This window comes from Erithacus rubecula (genome assembly GCF_903797595.1).
Source record: "Erithacus rubecula genome assembly, chromosome: 5".
Lineage (NCBI taxonomy): Eukaryota > Metazoa > Chordata > Aves > Passeriformes > Muscicapidae > Erithacus > Erithacus rubecula.
Window position 1 is genome coordinate 27,637,206 of NC_136687.1, and position 22,626 is coordinate 27,659,831.

Here is a 22,626-nt window from a genome sequence, read left to right on the forward strand (position 1 = left end):
GTAAATATTGTTTATCACCAAGTCAGTAAGTCATTAGCAAAAATTCCTATTCAAGGCAGTCAAAGAATACCAATACCATCAGTCAGGAAATAAGCCATAACAATTACTACACATAAAAAAACTGTTAAACAAGCATTATTTAGGTAACTAGGCCTGTACTTCAAGTCAAATGCCCTTCCTGAACACAATGATATCCATCCTTTCCTGGTGCTCATCCCAATTCATTTTCTTCAGGACCACAGGTAAGCTGATCCTATACCTACAAGGGATTTTGTGAAGATTTGCCTTTTTAGTTCCTTTTCTTCAGAGGCTTTGGTAACTTCAAGAGGAAAGCTGCTGATAATATAAGAGAGAACATACCCCTACTCTTGCCTCCAGATACTGAGCTGTTTGCTGGCATGACAATTTGGATATGGTTTTTTAGTTTCCAAACACTTCTGGATCATTATTGAGTTTCTCTATTTCTCCATAGCAATTTTTTTTGTAAAGTTTTTATCTTGGCCGAGGTTTTTAATGTTAGAAATATGGCATCTGATGTCACTATTTATCATATTTCAGATTGTGTCTCAAAACCACCAAAGTGCTGGAGATATTTAAAGGTCTCTTTCATTCCTGTGATCTCAGTAACTTGTCTTTCCTAACCTTGTGCACAGGTCATTGGAATTTTCTCATTTCCAGGAGAAATCAAGCATGGAAAATTACAGTATAAGCAGGCAGAGGTATACATTACACACAACTGTAAATACCTCCTATGATGGGAGTTGTTTTTTGCCAGTCTCTTCAAAAATATACTTACCTGATAGATCCTTTGTGTGTGCAAACAGTTACAATTACACATAATTTACTTTTCTGTATCATGACATTTTGCTAAGAACAAGGAAAGGGAAAGGTTCAGTGTAAAGGAGAAAATTCTCCCAGAGATAAAAATGAGGTCAAGGTTCCTAGTTAAGGTTCCCTGATAAATCCTCATGTGCCTGTGGAGTTACACAGGTGCAGCTAAGATCAGAAGTGACTTGGTCAGTCACTTAGGTTGTGTATCTTCCCTAATGTATTCAGCCCACACTCTGTCTTGCTATGTGCAAGAAATTTAATGTACTTACTTTGGGCCGAGTGTCAACAACATATATGAAATCACTTCCTGGATTGGCTTTTCTAATGGCCTGGAGCATCTGTTCATCCTCAAGGCATCGAGCACTAAAGCCAGATAAAGGCTGGCTGCTTCTACATATGGAGGCCTGCAGAAAAGCAGACAAACAAACGAAAAACCTAACACAAAGTAGAAATTATTTTGCATCCAGAAGTATTTACAAAACCAGATCATTAGATATTTGCATAGAAGTACAATTATCAGAGAGAAGTAGAATGGTAAAATAAATAACATGTTAATAAATGCATTATTTTTAATTACATGTATAAATAGATTATTTTTAAAAAGGCAAGGAAGCATTAAAGCAATACACTGGTCCCAGTCTAGTCATGAATCTAAATTTTAGAGCTATTTCAAGTATCATATTTCTCTAATGTGGAATAACTCCTGAAAGGTAATTTCTTGAGGATGGGTACAGCCTTGAAATCATGACAACATTGATTTAACACAAGGAATAAGTCCTTTTGCACTCACACCAAGTACAAGACTGATTACACCCAACCTACACCAGTGCCTGCTTTACTAAACAGCATGAGTCCAGGAAACTAAAATGTGTAACATGCAACCAGATCACCAATGATTGTGTATTTTTAGCACTGCCTTTGGAAAAAGACCTCATTGCATAAGAAGTGGGTCAGGCAGCCTGACTCCTGTCAGGCTTGTACTAAGCAGAGCTATTGAAGGAGGCAGGAGAATTTCTCCACAGACCCATCAAGATTACCTCTTTTCCAGGTGAAACCAGGAAAGAAGAAACAAAATGTGGAATGTGTGGGAGGGAGATTTTTATTTTTGCTAGAGGACAGCTAGATTTATAGAAGGCAAGTGGATAATATGTGCACTCTCTAAGCACTGAGCACAAGCATGAGGAGAATCTGCCTACTGAAGGTCACAACCTGTGCAGACTGTCCTACAGATTATTTATTACTGTGAGAAAGGACATGTTTTTTCAGTCACAACTTTGAACTATTAGTAGTTAGTCAATTATGGGTCTCTAAGAGAGAAACACAGAATTGTGTGAGACCTTGTTCATACTTTATTATGGTTTTGCAAACAGTTTCTTGTTATTTAGAGTTTAGTCTTTGATCAGGACATATTGCAGTGCTTTATTACATGCTATTGCATAAGCTGAACAGACAGTTCCAGGCTCTGATCTATCATAAGAGGTGTCACATAACCACTGAATTTGTCAGGACAGAGGAGCTATGTGAAAGTTCTGTCTATGAAAGACTGAATGAATGGTACCTGTCTCCTCTGCATGCAGGCTCTTCCCAAACTGCTATTAAATATTACCCCTTCCTGCCCTACACAACAGGGAAAACATTCAAGCTGAAACATGAAACTCATTCAAGCTGAATTACTATATATTGTAATCTACCTGACCCTGAGACCTTTTCTCTTACTGAGCATTTGGAAATGTTCATGTTTGAATCCTAGGTATCTGTATTTGCATGCAAAGTGATTAACTCTGAAAAATTTGACCTTAAACAAGTGTTTGAAATAATATGTAATTTATGCAGAAATCGTATTTACTATTTAAATCTTCCTATTCTCCACTTCATTGTAAAACTCATAGATCTTTAGGGAAGCAATGCTCTGATGAAATGTAGGGTAAAGGAGTAAAAATAATGTCTCATTCTTCCCTTCTGAAGCTTAAATCTGTGGTAAGGGCTGCTGTAAAGGCAAGATTTCAATGGAGATTGTAGCTTAGGATTTGTGCTTGTGACATTCTGCAGATCTATGTCCCATCTTGTGTGTAAATGGTACAGAATCCCTGTAACCACAGACTAGTCTCTTGGAAGGTCCTGACCATCCCCCAACAGTAGGGAAGACCTGTCAATGTCACTCTGGACTGAAGCAGGAGTCACACAGGTCCTTTGAGAGTACAAAGGGGACACATTCTCCTAACTGGTACTGACAGCTGAGCTGAACCAGCCCCCAGGGGGCTGAATCACAAATGTAGAAACACCCAGTTTGGGGGATCCTTCAGTCCAAGGGTCTCCTTGCTCACCTCAGCTGCCAGAAACAGAAATGCAAATAGTCTAGGTCCAGATTTTTTTTCCAGATCGTTGCAGACAAGTAAAACAGCTCCTTGGTCAGCCCTGAGAATGTTTGCTGTGGAGAGGGGAAGGTAGAACTCCTCACTCTTCCAGACAAGGAGAGTCTCTTCAGCAAAACCACAACATACTGCTCAGCCAAAATTTAGTAGCTCTTATATCCTTTCTATGTCCCTTCACAGATCTTTCCTTGAAAATCTGCTCCTGATTCTCTAACTGATGCAAGTATAGTTTTACACCTACTCAACTTGCTCTCAAGCTACCAGACCCAAAATTGCTCTGTTCTCCCAGTCACCTATTAAGCTGCCTGCTACTGGCCTTGACTCCTCTGCCACCCATGTCTCAGGGCCTCTTGTACTACTCCACTTTCTTTTGATACAGAGATCACATATTTTTTGTGTTAGCTGGATGATGAAATTGGGTTTGAATGTCTGCATTAAATGTCAATTAGTGAACTAACCTCCCTAACCAGCTTACACTAATTTTTTATTTTTAAATTAAATAAACACTGACTTTTTCTTGAAAAACTTACTGGAAGAATTATGAGACCAAGGCCAAAATAAGCAAACACTTTGAGTTACAAATTCACACTTACATTGTTACCCTTGCAGTAGTAGGAAAGAGCTGGGAAACGCCTTCGGCTGCGAAATTTAGAACTCCCCACTATGATGTGTGCAGTTGCAGACTTTGGTACATAGACTTCTGTAGGATAGGAGTCACAGACCTGTGAAAGGAAACTCTTTTTATTTGGTCTACAAAGTACAAGCAGCATTAGTCATTTCCACAGCAAAAACAAAATACCAAAGAACTCAAACCTCAGGGAATAATCTGTTATTATTGTATACTTATCACTGACTTTGCTCAAAACATTTTTTTGAAGCTGGAAAATATTAATCCTAACTTACAGATGGCAAAACTGAAGCAAAGGGGTCGAAGGGCTGTATTTCCAAGAGTTAATTCATGTCTTCTTGAGAACAGACAGGTTTAACACACATTCCTCCCAGAAAAGTTTTATTGTTGCATATAGTGAGGTTGTATTTACAACTGCAGTATCCTCTGTAGCAGAATTTGGGAGTAAGGATGGGAGTGGGAGAAGTTCTTGAACATTCTGCTGGGAGGTGACAATAATGGAAGGGGATAATAGAGCCTAACTTTTCATAAAATTTGATAATAAATGAAAAAGGACAAAAATAGGGACTTGGAGACAAGAAATTAAGCCACATGAAATAAGGTTACTAAAAGGCAAAAAGCCCTGACAATGCCTACCACTCCTGAGAGGAACCCAATGACCCTGCATAAAAAGCCCCAAATTCCTTCTGAAGACAAGTGAGGCCACAGAGGGAATCCTGGTTTTACCCCCTTTTCCTGATATTGTCTGTAGCATTCTGACTGGGGTCAAAAACACTAAGGACGCCCAGGAAGAAATTATTTTCTGAGTCAAGAGATATGTAATGAAGGAGAAGGGAAAGGAAAGGAAGGGCTTGTGGTTACAGTTGCTGCTGTGGTGAGCTGGATTTTATTCACGATGACATTTTTCCTACACTTTATCTTAAAAGAGGTTGTACTTTTTTTTTCCCACTCGATTTAACAAGAAGAAAACAAACCCTGACAGCACATTTGTTTTCTCTGAGAATGTCACAGTCCTTCCTTAACATGGATATATTCCAGCAACAGAACCAATGGAGTGCCTGGACAAACTTTCTTCAAAAATGTCTTGGTTATTATTTCTCACAATCAATTAAAATTCTAAATTCTTCAATCCTACAAGACTGAATGAGGAGGATATATGACCTGTAAGATGACTGTGAAAAACACTGACAGTCAGTCACAGATTCTTCTAAAGGAGTGTGGGAACAGCCAGTGAGGATAAAATATTGCCAAGGTCACTATCTGGAGCAGTTTTTTTTTTTTATTAAAATGACTATGTAGCAATTTTACATAGCCCTACACGTTAGGGAAACTCTTATTCACACAGATAACCTTAGGTATGATTTAAACTTCTTCCCAGGCAGCTGAACTCTAACATTTAAAACACAGTGGATGTATTTTCTGCACTTCATTTCCACATCTGTTAAATAATTTCTCTCACTTTCTGTGTGCCATTTTGTGTGAAGTAGTAGAGGAACTGCACTTTCCTACATGTGTATACAGCAGTGAGCACAGAGAATTGAGGTGGTCCTCATCCAGGCTGCTGATTTATTGTACAGACAGCCTCTGTAACAGAAAAATCACATCAACTCACTCCATAGTCTCTGTTTACATCACTGATCTGCCAATAGCTGTTTGGAACACCCATCCGATTATATTCTTCATTGAGGTCCACAAGCTTCCAGCCTTGCTCTCGTTCCTCTTTATCTAATTTTGGGTTGAAGGAGAAACAATACAGCTCTTCATATTTCACTGGGAAAAAATAAACAAAGAAACAGAAAGAGTAAATTACTTCAGATTTCTCATCCTGAAGTCACACTTCAAAACCAGAGCCTGGCATGGACCTTGATGCAGCTTCCTTTCAAAGAGTACACTTTGCTTTACAGAAGAACATATCCTGGTTTATATCTACTGTCAAGAACACTTTAGAAGTACATGCTCTTCTGTTATTTGTATATGTTGCAATGCATGTGCCTTAATAGAAGTGCTGCTTAAAATACACTTTTCTGCTAGTCTTCAGCAGATTTATAAAAATCTTCCCCAGCACAAAGGCAAAATGTCAGCAATATGTTTTCATCCAAAGAAAACTAAAGTCAGTGCCAGAGTAAGCACTTGCTCTTCAAAAGAATTTGCTATCTAGAGGTAGTTTAGAAGTCCCTTTATTAATGTAACATCTATCCTGTGGCAAAGAAAAAAGAAAGATATAAACAATGGACTATGCAGCACATTCTTCCAAAAAATTAAAAATCTCAGTAATTATCCTTAATTAGGAAGGTATCCAATAGATCAAATTAAATCATCATTTTTTTGACTGCAAAATTCTGTCCTTGAATTAATAGCAAATACATTTGACATACACATGTGAAATAACATAAAAGAAGCATATGCTAATCAATAATTTTGTCATGACCAAGAAGTTGTTTAAATAGTTATGCCACCTGTTCCCCTTGACCATGTACCACATATGAAAGTTTGGTGGTGCTGGGGTTTTTTTTTAGAGTATATCTGCATTTAATGCCTGAATCCTGGTGACCAATGGCAGCCAGACACCACTGCCATTGAATCCCAGCTGTTTCTGACATGAATAACTATCCAACACACAACTTCAAATTAATGTTCTCATTGATACTTTAGTTATTGCTATGTAACAAGGGTGTATTTAATCCTGTTGCTCAAAGTTCCTTAAAGCTTTCCAATCAATAGATCTTTAACTTTCACTGAAGTTAATCACAAACTAAGTCCTCTGATTTCATAGTTCTCCACTGATATACTTGATCTACAATCAGCAAATTTAAACACTGTACTCCTTTTCTAATAACCTATATCTATGAAGCAGAATGCCACTGTGTTCTGTACTGAACTTACAGCTATAAAAATAATAAATACAATTCCTCCCATAACAATAACAAGCCTCCCATCTTTTTTACAGGAGGTCTTTGCTTTTATTTTGATTATGCCTTCTAAAGGTCTAATATAAGTTAAGTTTGCCTTTTAAAATGTCATTAAATTGATTGTATACATACACACACAAAAGTATGAACAGAAAGACAGAAAACTTCATGCTAACTCTGACAGGAACATCCTGAAAATCAATGAAGTCTTAAGTAGGGAGAAAAAAGAGAATTTCCATATTTTCTAACAGTTTAAACTCCTTCTGTATTCTCTAATTTTAAACTTCTGTCATGGCACAGATTAGGAAGTCCAGTTTATTTCTCATCTGTTTACCTAAAGTTTTAGCCCAATCCATAAATCCAAGCTAAGCTTTTGGTAGCAATCTGAGCTCCTGTTTTCACAGCTGGGTTGTCAGAAGCATCTGGATTTTCTTTCCAATGGACCTGCTGTTCACAGGCACAAGAAAAGCCTTTAAAAATCTACCTATGTATCCAGGTTATTTATGACTGAAGTCTGCCTCAACATTATAAGTGTTATCACATGATGGTATCTGTAGTAACAAAAATGTTCAAGTATTAGTAGTTGGTGCCTTAAAGGTCAGTTACCACATCTTTGCTAGTACTTATAGGACCTTTCCCAAACTTTCAGTAATTTTGCCATAAACATCTGCAATCCTGCTATTAAACATGTAGTATCTTATTGTGAGCTTGTTTTGCAAAATGGCTTAATTAAGCAAAAATGACAAATTTAGCTGACAGTTTGATCTCATTAAAATTCTAGCAAAAAGAAAATTAAGCATAATCTTCACCTTTAATGTAACTTGGACATCAGATAGCATAGAATATGTTAAGCCAGTATACAACATGAGTTTCTCTCAAGAATGAATGAAAAGAACAGGCAGAGAATGGAAAGTAGAGCCTGATTAGGTCAAATCGTTTGCTCATGGAGTAAAGCATATCTTCTAATGCTGAGTAACTGTATTACCTAAAGAAAGCAGAGCTTCAAGCCCTGACAAAATGACACTGAAGGGCACTGTCAGGTACAAATGACTCATCTTGAATCAGAGCCTTCTTTTTGAGTAGGTAGGTAAGATTTTTTTTCCTGCCTCAAATCACGATCAGATAGTTTTCTGGAGAAGGAAAACTGCTGTGCAGCTGAACTGTGCAAAGAACTAATGTTACAGTGCTGTTACTGCATCTTCTTTGCTCAGACCTTCTTGTCCACTGCAGTCAGTACTAAAGTTGTACTCAGAGTCCTCAGCTACTCTTCCCTTCATCATTCTGGTGCATAGCAGCACACACACTTCCTCCTGCCTCCAAGAAAAGGGATTACAGAATCACATGCCTTCCAGCATATATGAACATGTACTTGCAGCTGAGGTGCATGGAATGAATCCAGATTTTCATCAGCAGAACCATTGATGGAATTTTTCTAAGTGTTCTAAATTTCTCTGATTACTTTCATCCTGCATTACCTAGATTACCACATTACTTCTGGTACAGTTATATAGTACCACTGCTACTAGTAGAACTTTGTAAAGTTCAGTAGCTGTGCTGGTGAACTGTGCAATTTTTTTGCCTTCTACACAGTAGGTAAAATTGGTAGTCTCCTAACAAGAAAAAAATTAAAGCGAGTTGTTGTCAGCTTTGTAAAGACTACAGTAGACAATTTTTTGCATACTGTTAAAATAATAATAAAGAACAAAAGTTTTAGAAAAATATTTCTAAAGTCATAGCTTAAAATAAGCTAATCCAGAAACTTTGTCAGTTGGGTCTTAGAAGAACACAGAGAGGAGCTTTAATGTAAGCAATAAAATGTTGGTGCAAGATTTGGTTTTTCATTGAAGAGGGGAAAGATTTCAAAAGGATCTTGAACTGAATTCAGAAACACACAAGGCATATTCAAAATGTAGGTAATAATAGGCCAAAACGCAGGCAGTCCAGTGAAATAAAACAACCACTTGCTGCAAAACCTTTCACTGATTTTAAGGAATTTCTGCACAGCACAGAAAGTCAAAATGGAAATCTTGACAGGACCATTAAATATATTCTAAAGTATTTGTTCCAAAAGGAACATAAAAGTTACCTGAATTAAGAATATTCTCCTAAATTTACACAAGTCATCCACTTGCACAAAAAATAGCATTATAATGTATTTTATGGTCCATGATGCCCTAGAGTATTATTTTAAATAGAAGTTCATGTCATACATTATGGAGTGAACTACTTGTTATAATGAGCTTTCTTCACTGCTCCAAAAATGATTATATCAATATTTCTCTCGTAACACATCACTATTGAATCTTTTTTCTTAACCTGCAAAGGACACAGATGCACAGATGCATTTCTTCCATTAAATTCTCCCTCCTCAGGAGGAAGCTTGATTTTTGTGCTGTTTTCTTCCCATACCTGGTCGAGCCAGACGTATCAGAGATATGTAAACATCGTGGCAGTCTCGTTCCTGAGGGATCACCAGCTGGATGACCTGGAAGTTCTTGCAGCGGATCAGTAATGGGCAGCCAGTGGCAGTGGTGGCTTGCTTCTCAATAGAGGAAATTTGGCTGTGGAGAACCTGAGGGGAATTGAAAAGAGTTATGCTAGTCAAATCTTTTAGAAGGGAAGTAATTATTTATAATGATGTGCCAGAGAAGGCAGGGCAGCTTCCACTACTGTTTCAGAAAACCCTCACACTCCTCCTCTTGTAGTTGGGTTCCCATCTCCAGCTTCAGGCCCAAGCTTGACACATCACCTGCAGACAAAGAGGCATTTCTGGAGTGTTTCAGCTGCTCAAACATCAGCCTGCTCACATTACTCAAAGCTTTTTGTTTGTTTGCTTTAGTGTAAGCTAGTGGCTGTCAAAACTCTTTTCATCTATTTGCACAGAGAAAAGATGAGCCAGCATCAATTACATAAGGCTAAAATACTGTGCCTCCTCATGGGTAGAATGGTGATGCTGATATGATTTTAAGTACTGCATCAAATGAGATGAAACATTACAATAAAAATCTGGTCAGGAATAGTGGTATCAAAGCAAGATGGAGTTAGTGCAGAAATGAACAAGGAGTGCATAATTAAACTACATAAAATACTCCCAAATATATGATACTAAGCAATAGCTGTACCTGTATGTGTGCAGATATGCTGGTTTTGTCTGGGGTGGAGTTAATTTTCTTCACAGTGGCTGACATGGGGCTGTGTTTTGGATTTGCACTGAACACAGGGTTGATAATATAGAGATGACTTTGTTATTGCTTTCACAGAGCCAAGGCTACTGCAATGCTGGCAGGGAAACTGAGAGTGCAAGGGGGGCTGGGAGGAGACACAGCCAGGACAGGTGACCCCAGCTGACCAAAGGGATATTCCAGACCATATGTCATCATGCTCAGTGTGTAAAGTGGAAGGAACTGGAAGCAGGGCACATTTGGAGTGATGACATTCACCTTCCCAAGTCACTGTTGTGTGTGTGATGGGACACTGCTCTCCCAGGGATGGCTGAACACCTAGAAGCAGTGAATTCATTCCTTGTTTTGCTTTGCCTGTGTGTGTGGCTTTTGCTTTTGCTATGAAACTGTCTTTATCTCAACCCATGAGTTTTCTACCTTTTACCCTTTGGCTTATCTCCTTATTCTGCTGGTTGGGGGAGTGAGAGTGGCTGCATAGGGCTTGGTCAATGGCTGGGGTTAAAGCACAAGAAAATGCAATGTATGCTGTCAATCAATCAAAACGGTTAATTCAAAATACTACTTTTTTAAAAAAAAATTAAAGCACTAAACCAACAAAATCACTGATGCAGCACGAGCAGTAAGGGAGAAGGCCAAGAATTGACAGAGCCAAGGAAGCAGTTCACATTCTAGGCATTTCTCTTCCTGGATGACAGGAGCAACAGGTGCAGTTCTCAGCAGCTGTTCCTCAGTCAATCACATCTGGTATTCATACAGTGAAGGCCCGTCTACTTCTCTTACTGTACTGTTTTGGAAGCAGTTTTCAAATTACCATCAGTAAAGTGCCATGCACTTACAAATAACTGAAATAATAAAAAATCCATACCCAGGTTTCTTTGCGAGTTTCTGAACCATTCTCCACGAATATAACATGGGTAGCTGTTAAATATAAGGTTCCCACCACAGCTCTTCTTGAAGATAAACGATCAAGTAACCTAACATTTTCCACCTATACAAAAAAAGTGACAGAGAAAAAAAAGAAATTATTAGGCTATGACAGAAAGATCAAGAGAGAGCTTGATGTTCACGTTTCATCTATTACAAAGTTCTTTTCAGCACAACATTAAATATCAAAGAAGTACAACTATATGAGAAACTGTGATTATATTATATTATCTATTTCCAGATCTTTCTTAATGTTCATTTTCTCCCCTCTCTTGTGGTGGATACCTCTGTATCCAAAAACCTGTTACTTGGCACTTCCAAACACAATTTCTTGCTTGAGCTTCTCCTTGTGATCTCATCTTACCAAAGTCCTGCAAGGCAGGGCCTGTTCTTCAGCTAAACTCTAGTTCCATTCAAGCCATTCCAGTTAAATTATAATAATAATAAATGGAGAAGGAGAAGGAGAAGGAGAAGGAGAAGGAGAAGGAGAAGGAGAAGGAGAAGGAGAAGGAGAAGGAGAAGGAGAAGGAGAAGGAGAAGGAGAAGGAGAAGGAGAAGGAGATAGTGGTAGAGTATCTTTCTTCAATGGGTCTCAATTAGGCAAATTTTCTCACATGCAAATCTCTGTTAATATTTAAAAGAATGCTAAAAGAGTTGGAAAGAAACATTTTGATGCTGGTCTCTACATTCCTGTTGGGGTTGACAGCAAAGGTCACACCAGAAGTTTTTGCCTTTGGTAACTTTTCAATGGGACTCAAGAACTCCACTTCCAGTGCACTCCCACCTTGGGCACAAAATGGGCATTCTCCCTTTGCTGCACTCCTGAAAACAGGAGAGTCCACAACATATTATTAACTCTCAGATCATCAGCTTGTTACTCATACATCATTAGTATTTTGTGTATGGCATGTACTATAGGCACCTATTAGGGGTAGGAACTAGATGATCTTTAAGGTCCCTTTGAACACAAATCTTTCTAGCCTTCTATGATTTCTGACTGAGAAACCAGAATAATAAAACAATCAACAAGTTGGATATTCAGTGGGATAAAACCTTCCCAAAACAGTTAGCAATTTGCTACCATGGGTTTGATGGATCACCTACTACAATTTTATAGCTAATATTAGTTGGTTTTCCTGAAAAACAGAATTACAGCATCAGAGAATTACATGTTTGCAATGTGTATTCCAAATTCAATGCACTATTTTAAAAATAGGAATAAACAAAACCTTAAAATTAAAATAAGCCAGTTTAGTAGCAAAATGCTTAAAATCAAACAATTATTAAAGCAGAGTCATCTCCCTCAAGGCCAGTTATAATCTGTTTTAAACAAAAATAAAACTATTTATTTAAACAAAAAAAATCCTGCTAGAAAGCATGGATGAAGCCTTTTCCCAGGGCCATCTACTTCAGAGGTCATATATTGGCTTGAGAAGGAATGGAAGAAACACAATATTAACCCAGCAAGCATTCAGCAACAAGCAAAAGAGGAGGTACTATAGAAAAGAAAAACATAGGCAGTGCCCTTCTGAAAGGAACTCACAAAACCAATAAAAATCAGCACTATCTGGATGAAGAAAGTCCCCACACTGCAGTCCAGCCATCAAGCACTCTGCTGAACAGGCACTGGTCTTGCACAAGGCACTCATCACCCACCCCAGCCTACAAAGTGAGCAGGCATGGGCCAGGGAGCACAAGCAAAGCAGGCATCCACACAGCAGGGCAGGGCAGAGGGATGCACTCCCAGACCTCCTGGGTCACATCCTGCCCCACTCATCCATCACAGCCCCATGACTGAAAAATGCTAACCAACAAAGCTCCTCTTTGGTTGTGGTTTGTTCTTTTTTTAATAGAGAGCTACAAATAAATTAAAGGTTGGATCTGAATGAATAGAACAGTTGCAGTAAGAGCTGCGTGGTGAATCTGATTTCATCAAAGCAAAGGCAGTGGCTGCACCAGGGGAGATGAGAATTCACCTCTCCCTGCAGCTTGTCTCTCAAGAACAGACAGTGGCAGCAGCTGAGGGAAGAGTGTGAGAGGCAGCCATGTACTCATGCTCCTTCAGGATCTCAGCCCAGCTCTGGGGCCTTCCTAAGATGAGGTCACACTTTTTAACAGCCATAACTCTATTTACATTCCATTAATTTTATTAAATAACATTTGGTATATCTGTAACTCACTGGCAGCCACAACCCCCTGTGAGAGTGAACTTCACATTTCAGCTGTGCATTGTCCAGTAAAATCCCTTCCTCCTGCTCTTTTTGAATCTGTCACCAGTAATGTGCCACACATGTTGTTACAGACCCTTCCCTCCATCCTCGTGTTCCAAGAGAGAAGAGCCCATCTTTACATAGCTGTGACCTTTAAAAAAGCAATTCCAGACAAGCTCTTCCACAGTTCTGGTTACTCTGCATGAGGTCTGCTTCCTGGGAAAAGCCCAAACAGAATCCAAAAGTTGGATGTACAACAGGTTTTTGTGGTTTGTGCAGCAGAATAGTGATGTTTGCTGGTTTGCTGTTGATTTAAAGTTCTCAAACATTGCTTGCTTTTTTGTCCTCTGCTGAACACAGCGAGGTTTATGTTACTTTGGGGTTTGTTTGTTTGTTTGTTTGTTTAGAATCATCAATTGTAACTCTTAGTCTACATACATAAGTTAAGATCTACCCCCTCATGTGCATTATCTTATATTTATTAATGACAAATTTAGTCCATCAGTATAATGAGGCATTGCTCAATCTTATATTTCATTCTGCTGGTCAAAGGATTCAGAGAATGATCCTTCTTTCTTCTTCTGCACTCTCACAGCCAGGAAAAGAAAGCCATGTACAGCAGTGTTTTTAAACCTAGAGAATTTGGGAATAGAGAGCATGGGAACATGTTCATTTCCACAAGAGGGGAACACATACTGCAACAGTGTTTTGGAAGAACAGTAGTTTTACTATCTAAAAAATATTATTTTTTCTATTTTTCTTTTTCCTATAAAACAAGACTCCACGTTTTCACCTGAACAATTGTAGACTTTATTGGAGAATGCTGGAAATTATGTATGTACTGGCACATGTCAGGAAAAAGCATAGAGATCATGGACATCTGCTTCACACAAAAGGAACAGCTGGTGTGAAGGACTAGATCAGAAAACACAAGTCTGTAGAGCTGAGAGCTGGAAGACCATAAGGAATTAAAAGGAGAGCAATAGCCAAGGCAGTCAGAGAGAGGTATCTAAGTAAAACTTCAATAATTTAAATAATTAATTTGAAGCTCTTGCCTATCTCTTTTTTTTTTTTTCTCCTTGCTTATTTTTTTTTCCTTTCCTGATGACTGTGGTTGTCTAGGCCTAAAGAAAAGACCACCAGGAGATTTATTTCAATAACTACAACCACTTACATGGAGATAAATAAAGTTGCCCAGAAACTCTATTTCCAATGCAACACAGATGACAGAAAAAAGGAGACAAAAATAGAAGTTAAAGGGAACACAGATTAAGAACAGATGGAAGGCACTTTTTAAACATGACAAATGACTTATGAACAAGGTTGCCAGGAGGTCATTCAAGAAAAAAAATGTCATATTAAGGAAAATCATGGGCCAAGGTTTTATTTAGGCACAACTCCCACCGGTTTCAGTGGGACTCCCACCTAAGGAGGACCAGCAAGCATATGACCCTGAAAGAATTTGGAAAAGTTTGTGTGCCAAAATGTTATTCCTAAAAATATTCATGTACCCTTATTTGTTTTCATTTTTAGTTTAGATAACTTTTTTAATAAGCTTTGACTGCATGACCTATTTTTGAATATGCAACCTTCATTCTCACTTTTTTAAGCTGTTCCAGTGCCTCCAAACACAGCATCACAAAACAGTGCAGAAGTTACCCCTACTATTTCAGGCTGTTCACAGCTCCACATGGGAAAGCTTTTACAGATAAATGCAGGAACTGTTCAGACTGTAGGCTCAGACTGCCCATTACCACAGAGTATATTGAAGAAGCTGAAAAGCCTATTTGTCAGCCAAGAACAAGACATCAGCTCCTGTATCACCAGCTGTTCCCCATTCCTGACTGAATCATCTCCTCTAATTCCTTATCCCAAGGAGAAAGGCCAGAAAACCTTCTCAGCAAGAAGAAAGCTGCCAACTAAAGGTAAGCAGGGAGTATCCTCAGGAGCTTCTCTATTGCTCACACAGTTGAAATTCATTGCTCTACAGTAACCTGTGAAGGCAAGTTTCATGTAAAAGCTGATGCAGTACCTTGAAATTTGGCTGTACAAATGAGTTTCAGTGATTCTTCAAGGATCAAGAAGGGCCACTTTCACAAATATCTCTGCTGATGAAAAAAGTTGACCCAAAGCCAAGGCTGGGCCCTAAGGGTGCACACTTTGCCCCAAAAAGGCTTCTTCTTGTCCATCTCCCTGGGGTCCTAGATTGACCAGGGATTTCTGTTGCCTTCCCTACTCTCCTGGTGAGGTTACACGCACACAAGTAAAACAAGAAGAAGCTGCATCCTGGGAATTCATGACAGGACTCTCACTGACCTCAGCACTGCAGGCAGACAAAAGCAAAGGGAAGAGCTTGTGAGAGCCAAAAGCCTGAACCTAATGAGAAAAAAGGAGCACAGCTGGTATGGTTTGAGGCCAAGTGGAATATTTGAGCTTTCTTCACCCTGGTTGACCCCAGCTGTCCATGTGTTTAGCATAATTCCTGAGAGTGAAAAAAGACAACATGTAAAAGACCAAATGCTATTACTTTTCTTTTCCAAGTCAAAGATAGCAGCGTTGGACTCGTTAAAAAAAAACATACAATAAGTGATCTTTTTTATATGATCTTGGAGCAAGAATAAAAGAAAACTGAATTGCCAATTGATGCTCCTTTTAATGTGGTTTCTATTCTATTTCATAAGAATCATAAAAACTGTACTTGATGCATGTTACTTTTCTGTATTTCCCTCTCTGAAAAGATCTCCCAAGTGCAGTAAAATAATGCAGAGTCTATGAAATTAGATGGTTGCATATGTCAGAAGACTCAAAGCCAAAAATAAATAATTAAATTTAAGCAAAGACACCTTAAGGTATGCATTGTTAAAAGTTTACTCAGGGCAAATCTGGCAGAATGGGGAAAATATTCAAGAAAAATCTAAACAAGTTTAATTTTCTAGAGGATGAAACTGAAATGGAGGAAAAGAGCCGAAGAAAGGATAAGTAATGATTCATAATAGCAATACAGAGAATAAAGTACTTAATAATTTGACTTAAAAAAAGAAACTATTGCCTGCAAAGATCTGTAAAAGGACTGAGGTCAGTACCACATTATCAGATACACCTGAATAGCAGCTGCATAATGACAATAGTAAACAAAAACCTATTACAAGAATATTGAGCATTACAATATGGTGTCTACATCATAACACAAGGCTCATAAATAAAGTTTTCTCTTTCAGTCTGTATTAGATGTCATTTATCTAGTAAAGGAGAAGAGAGGAACTAAGTGTATTCTATTAAAAATTCTGTATAAGAGCTTTAATTTAGGAAAAATAGGGCTTCCTCAAGACAGTAAATCTTAATATATTTTAGATTTGGTTCTGAAAAAACATTTAAGGAGAAAGAATTCTGCATGCAGCCAAGGGATTCTGAAGAGAAATATATCTTTGAACTCCTGTATTTGATACAGGCTTTTCTGCTACATGTTTAAAACCATACTCTGTTCAGCAGCCTATTTTAGAGCAGCAGTACCAAGCCATTTCAGCTGTGTAGGCCACAAGAGATTTGCATTAAAAATTTATTTGTAGGACTTCCTTTTCTGGTGGAAGGGACCTGTCTTTCTCAGCAGAGTACACCTGAACAGCAGGAAATGTCAGTGTGCATTTTCTATTTCAAATAGATCATTGCTTTAGTTTACAGACAGCAATAGCTCAAATGCCACCCATCTGGGCCCATTAACAGCAGCTCTAGACATTCCAGCCCTGACCACCCCAAAGCCTAACTTCTTGAATCCTTTATTCCAACTTCAGTCCCCTATTGTCTAAAAAAAAGAAAAAAACAAAAAAAAAACCCAAAAAAAAACAAACAAAAAAAAAAAACCCAAAAAAACCAAAAAAGCAAAAAAAAACCAAACCCCCCCCCCAAAAAAAACCAAAAAACAAAACAAAACAAAAAAAGCCCCCCAAAAAAACCCAAAAAACAACCAAAAATCAAAGAGGACACTGCAGACATGCTGTCTTAATGATTTTCAGTACTATTTTTTCAATTGTAATAAGGTTTAGAGTTAGTGGTTTAGACATAAATACCAAGGCAACTAATTGAAATACATGACTACCCATGATTTTTAGAGCTTGTTTTGTGACTTTATCCAGCTACCTCTTTACTGAGTGTCACATTATTGAAAATATGAAAGACTGTGTGATCTTCTGAACATTTTTGGCTAAATATTTTGAAAATACTGTCTGTTACAAGATTTTGTTTAAATCAAACTCACACAAATAAGAAGGTAGCTTGATGACTCTAATTCAAAACAAATATTTTATAGCACAATTCCAAACAGATATTTTAAGTCCAATCCCACAATATGTGGATATTTTCTTCAGCTCCTATTTTCATTTTAATCACCTCAAGTCTAATGTTACAACAGAACATTTTCTGGCATAGTATGCTACTCACTTGTATCAAATTTATCCTTTGGGCTCAAAGTTTCATAGCACAAAGATGGAATAAATAGAACCCAAAGAAATAAGGAAGATTTATTAATAAGAAAAAAATCCATAGCTCACAAAATCAGAGTTAAATGTGTCCAGGATTAGTGTAGATGTTTTAATGCATCATTTGACTAAAACAGTGAAGTAGTATGACATATTTGAAGCCATTAAACATTACTGGACCCAGAAAAAGCCAAACAATTTTTAACCCTGATGTAAAGAGTTATGAAATCAGAAAACACCAGCTGAATTACAAGACACACTGCTCTAAGTTGTATACTTAGTACAGAAACCACCTTCACACAATACTCAGAAAGCAGAAAATCAACTTGGCACTTCAAAGATGTTGCAGTCGTGTTTGCTGCAGCCTGATGACCCAAAACACCAATAAAAGGCAAAAGCCATGCCAGCCTCACCTCCTCCACCTTTTCCAAGTAGCAAACTAAACCAAAGTTTAGCTAAACCCTAGAATTATAGTGAAGTGCCTGTGGCACTCCCTTCCCCATTCCCAGTGGGGGAAATGACCAGTCCATATCCCCAGGTGTTTCCTGATATCACCTCAGGGCTGCTGCCACCTTTTTACATAACTGAAATAAATCAAACTTTTCCAAAAGGAATTGTAGGATACAGAGAATGTAACCATAATATCACATCTCAGCAATGGTAGAATATGCCAATTTACCTTAAAAAAGAGGTGGAGATCCAGCAACCCAGAACATGTAGTTGGAGAGTAAGGACTGGGTATGCTGGTTCAATTTTGCTATTGATCTAGATTGACACCTGGTAACACTTTGCCATTTACATTTTCATCTATAAAGTGGATACAAATTATATGGGTTCCCTGATGGATACTTTGTGAAAAAGGGCATGTTATATAACTTTATTAAAAGTAAGAATTGTGGAAAGTAGATTGAATACAAAAGCAGACATCTCGTTTACATGCTGGAAATTTATTCTCTGAAGCAATACACTGGTAGAGATATTTGTCATTAACATGGGAGCAGATCTTAAATTCTGCCTGAGAGACAAGTCATTGAAAGGAAATACCTCACTGTAACATCATAAAAACGAAAGCACGTGAGCAACTCAAGTCATCCCAAGTATTCTGTTAACACTGAGCCAAAAGAATTTCTGGGCAAAGTACACTGAAGACAGCTAGTACACCAGGGATAAACCGATGTGTTCTTTACTATAAGGCCATTAAGTAGGCCTGCTGCCAATATACAAACACAAATGATATGAAGAGTTACAAATAAAATAAAGTAACTGATTAGCTACAGTGTGTTGCCCTATGAGTTGCTCTATGAGCATATCTACACAGGTCTGTATCTATCACCCTGTCCATGGCCACACATATCTCTACACATGCTCATAAAATGTGCTTCTTCTAATTTTCTCAGCAGTATTGCTGATTTTTTTTTCTGAATGTTATGAGTTGTTGATCATATTTTGGATTTGGAGAGCTATCCTGAACTATCTTGCTGTTCAATCCAAACTCATGTCAATCACTGGTTTTACTAATTTTTAATTTTTAAAAGGGTATGGGAGTTTTATATAATTCTATTCAGCAATGAGGGATGGTTTCCAACTCTTAAACTTAAATTACAGCCCTCATACATAGGATGGTACTTACCTTGTGGAAATATATTGCCTATGTATGTTCATGCAGGCATACATCACTTGTGCACCCTGTTTTCTACCAAGAGTACAATGATAGGACAACGTTGGTCAGTACACCAAATAGTTGCAGGTGTTAGCAGGTGGATACACACAGCCTGTTGGGAAAGCACCAGAATGGCTTCTGCAGTGGGAAATCCTACTCCAGAAGAGACTTGCAAAAAAGTGTGTGGACAAAAGAGACACATTGGAGCTTCAACACAGACAGATGTGGTAGAATACCTCCAGGAAAAACAACCTAAAATATATCTACAGAACAATGGACTGGACATAGGAAAGAGGTCTTGGGGTCGTTGATGGCATTTCTCTGAAATTATCAGAATCTGGTGGGTTGTGATCAAGATTAACTGTGAAGGTATGGATGAGGTGAACAGGGAATTTTTATTGAACAAATCCTTTAAGCTAGAAGGAAGTAATACTGAAGAAAACTACTCAGGACCTTTCAATAGACAGAAGAAGGTAATTTTTATAAAGCCATGATGTCTTCTGGAACTTGCTTCCATGCAGGCTATGGAGCCAGAGAGTGTCATCCTGTCTGCAAGGAGCTCTGACTAACTCACACAAAGAGTTCCACAAATGGACACTAATGGAACAAGGAAGAGCTGGAACCTAATACAACTGTAGATGCTGAGAAGCTGCAGAATGTGGCCAGGTCTAAATGCTCTCTGACTGTCACTCTGACACAGAGTAGTTATCTTAATGAATACTGACCCAACTGGTATGGAATTACCTTCTGCTTTTTTAGTGTCATGTTTTATCAGGTTAATTTTAATATTTGTGAACCATAAATCACTACAGTCATATTTCACTTCAAACAATTGCTGAGACCTAGTGGGTGTCATGTAATATAGATCTCCCTTTGAAGGAAAAGCTTCTACTTGGGCCAGGAATTTTGTTTTCAGATATTTTTAAGTTTATTAACTTGCTAAGTATGGGATTTATCTTGATTTTCCATTTGTCTGAGTTTGTGAATTAAGGAAAGTGTCATTATTCTGAGATTAATACCTTTGCAGAGAGGGGCAGTCACTTCTCAAATTTCTCTCAGGACAGGATTGTATGGAGTCAGGAAATGTGACACCAGAGGCTAACACATGATACTGTGAGCTTTCCCTTACTTATTTTTACCTTACAGGCATTGGAAATCATTTAATGTTTAGCTCCAAATTATCAAAACCAAATTCAGTAAAAACAGATAAAAAAAAATCCCTGCAAGTTCTGGTGACTGATTTTAAGCTGAGGGGTTTAAAAAAAAGTCAAAGGTATCAATTCTGTCAGGTAGCTGTAGATACACTGATTTTTCAGTGTATTTAGGAGTAACTGGAGAGATTAAGTATTTCAGTAGTGACTCATGCTGATTTTCTACATTTATATTGGAAATTTTAAAGCGTTTTTGTACCACTTGTGCCATTAAATCATGCCTTCTAAACCGCTCTCTTATATCAGATACCTTTTAGCATAGCTATAATGTAAGAGACTGCCAGGACCCAGGACTGCAGAATCACCTCACACTGAGTTGAGGTTTTCAGTGACCAAAGGCATTGGTGCAGTGCTTTCTCACAGTACCAGATACAGAAATGGGTTTTACACATGCAGAGCAATATTTTCAGGACCTGGTTGTAGAAAAGAAAACAGATAAGTTTCCATTGCCTGCACCAGGGACTTGCCTGCTTCTTCCATTCACAGCAAATGTAAGCATTTGCTTTTTGGATATTTTTCTAACCTTGTTAATTTGTTTTCAACATTTTCTCATTCACATTTTCAACATTCTCCAGCAAATGATCAGGAGCATCTGTACAGACAACTTCCACTGATTGTATCCTACCTGCAAGAGGATACAACCATACTATTCTGAAATTCTTCCTTCCCAAAAAGGCTGATAACAGGTCATGAAATGAGACTAGAAGAAAGGCAGTTGTTATAAATGCCTATATTCTTAATAGATTTACTGCTTAACACCTAAAGGCAAAAAAAGATAGACAAATAACAAGGCCCCAGTCTCAAATTCACGCCATCACATTTATCTCACCTTGCAAATTAAATATTGATAATAAATACAAATAAATTTTTAATTTCATGGATTGGGTTATTTAATAAATAAATAGATAAACAAACAAATAAATAAATAAATAAATAAATAAATAAATAAATATGAAAATATATCCCATCCCATTTCAAATTAACATATTGCTCTGGTTCACTTTTTTGCCATTACGAAATAGCAAGGGTTAGTTAATCTAACCCCTTTAGGTGTTAAAACTGTATCTTTTTTTTTGGCGCAAGGTGGCAATTTTGTTAATAAATACAGGCCTTGCGCTCAGAAAGCTGCAGAAAAAGACGGATTACGTCGGCTGAGATCAAAGATATTTGTAGAAAGACTACATCAATGCATCACCGAGTGTGGCACCCTGGTGCGAACGAAAGGCGTGTGCCAGGCAGGTGCCGCCGCTCCGCTCGGGATCCCTGCAGCCCCGGGCAGTGCCTGCGCTGGGGAGGCGCCGAACGGAGCCCGACGAGCCCGCATCCCGCTGCTTCGGGCAGGGATCACGGCAAGCTGGGAAGGCGGCGCAGGCCGGCAGGGCTGAGGCAGGGCTCCTTGGGCAGGAGCAGGGCAGGGGCCGCGGGGATGCTCCGCGGCGGCGGGACCCACCTTGGGCATCCGGATGTGTTCCATGGCGCCGAGCTCCTCCGGCACCGCCCGAGTACCTGGCCGCTCCCCGCCTGCCTCCGGCCCTGCTCGCAAACACGATTTATTGCTTTCTAATCATATAGCTTCATTTTACGCCTTCCTGGCGTTTTCCGGCGCGGACGGGAAGGAAGAAGGGGGGATTTATTGCCGGCAGATGATGCGCCCGTGCTGCGATGCCCGCAGGTCAGCGACTGGCTCCACCTCCCCGGCAGCTGCCATGCGGCCCCGGCGGCGGGGATGCTCCGTGCCCGGATCGGCTCGGCTCGGCCCGGCTCGACCTGGGTCCGCAGCCCCCGGTCCCGCCGCCCCCGGCCCCGCGGCACCGGGAGCGCAGCCCGCCCGCCCCGCTGTGCCATCGAGCATCGCATCGCTCTGCCCTTTCTTCCAGGGAGACAGGCTCGGAAGCATAAAGCGAGCTCTGTCTGAGGTCGCCTCCCCACATTTTGGTCGTTCCCTGGCCCAGCACGCACAGTAGCTCAAAGACAAAAGCTGCACTTACTGAAACTGAAACACTGAATTTTGTTTATCTCAAGCTCTGTGTGTCTGTAATTCAGGACATTGCTGCATCCTCAGATTTGCATAAGGGAGTATTTTCTGTGATGCACTGTTTTCAGCCTTATGCCAGATATTCCTTTTCCCATCCATAGCCTTACCTATTGCCAGAGATGTCTTTCCTCTTGGACCAAAAAGAAATTACACTGAGATGGTTTTCCCAGTTTACCAGTGTGAAGATATCTC

The 22,626-nt window shown here is 39.0% G+C and overlaps 1 protein-coding gene across 2 annotated transcripts in view; it reads right to left on the reverse strand.

Moving 5' to 3' along the window:
- MTMR7 (myotubularin related protein 7) overlaps nucleotides 1-22,140 on the reverse strand; it is a 41,434-nt gene extending 19,294 nt beyond the window's left edge. Inside the window, exons 1-6 of one of the 2 annotated variants that reach the window (XM_079306725.1) lie at nucleotides 21,850-22,140; nucleotides 10,788-10,910; nucleotides 9,150-9,312; nucleotides 5,444-5,601; nucleotides 3,797-3,925; nucleotides 1,101-1,235 (exon numbers count right to left, since the gene is read on the reverse strand). In XM_079306725.1, the coding sequence (XP_079162851.1) occupies nucleotides 1,101-1,235; nucleotides 3,797-3,925; nucleotides 5,444-5,601; nucleotides 9,150-9,312; nucleotides 10,788-10,910; nucleotides 21,850-21,873 (732 nt within the window). In that variant the 5' untranslated portion in view covers nucleotides 21,874-22,140. The remainder of the gene's footprint in view (nucleotides 1-1,100; nucleotides 1,236-3,796; nucleotides 3,926-5,443; nucleotides 5,602-9,149; nucleotides 9,313-10,787; nucleotides 10,911-21,849) is intronic. The other variant, XM_079306724.1, reaches the window with a different exon arrangement.
- Nucleotides 22,141-22,626: the final 486 nt, after the last annotated feature.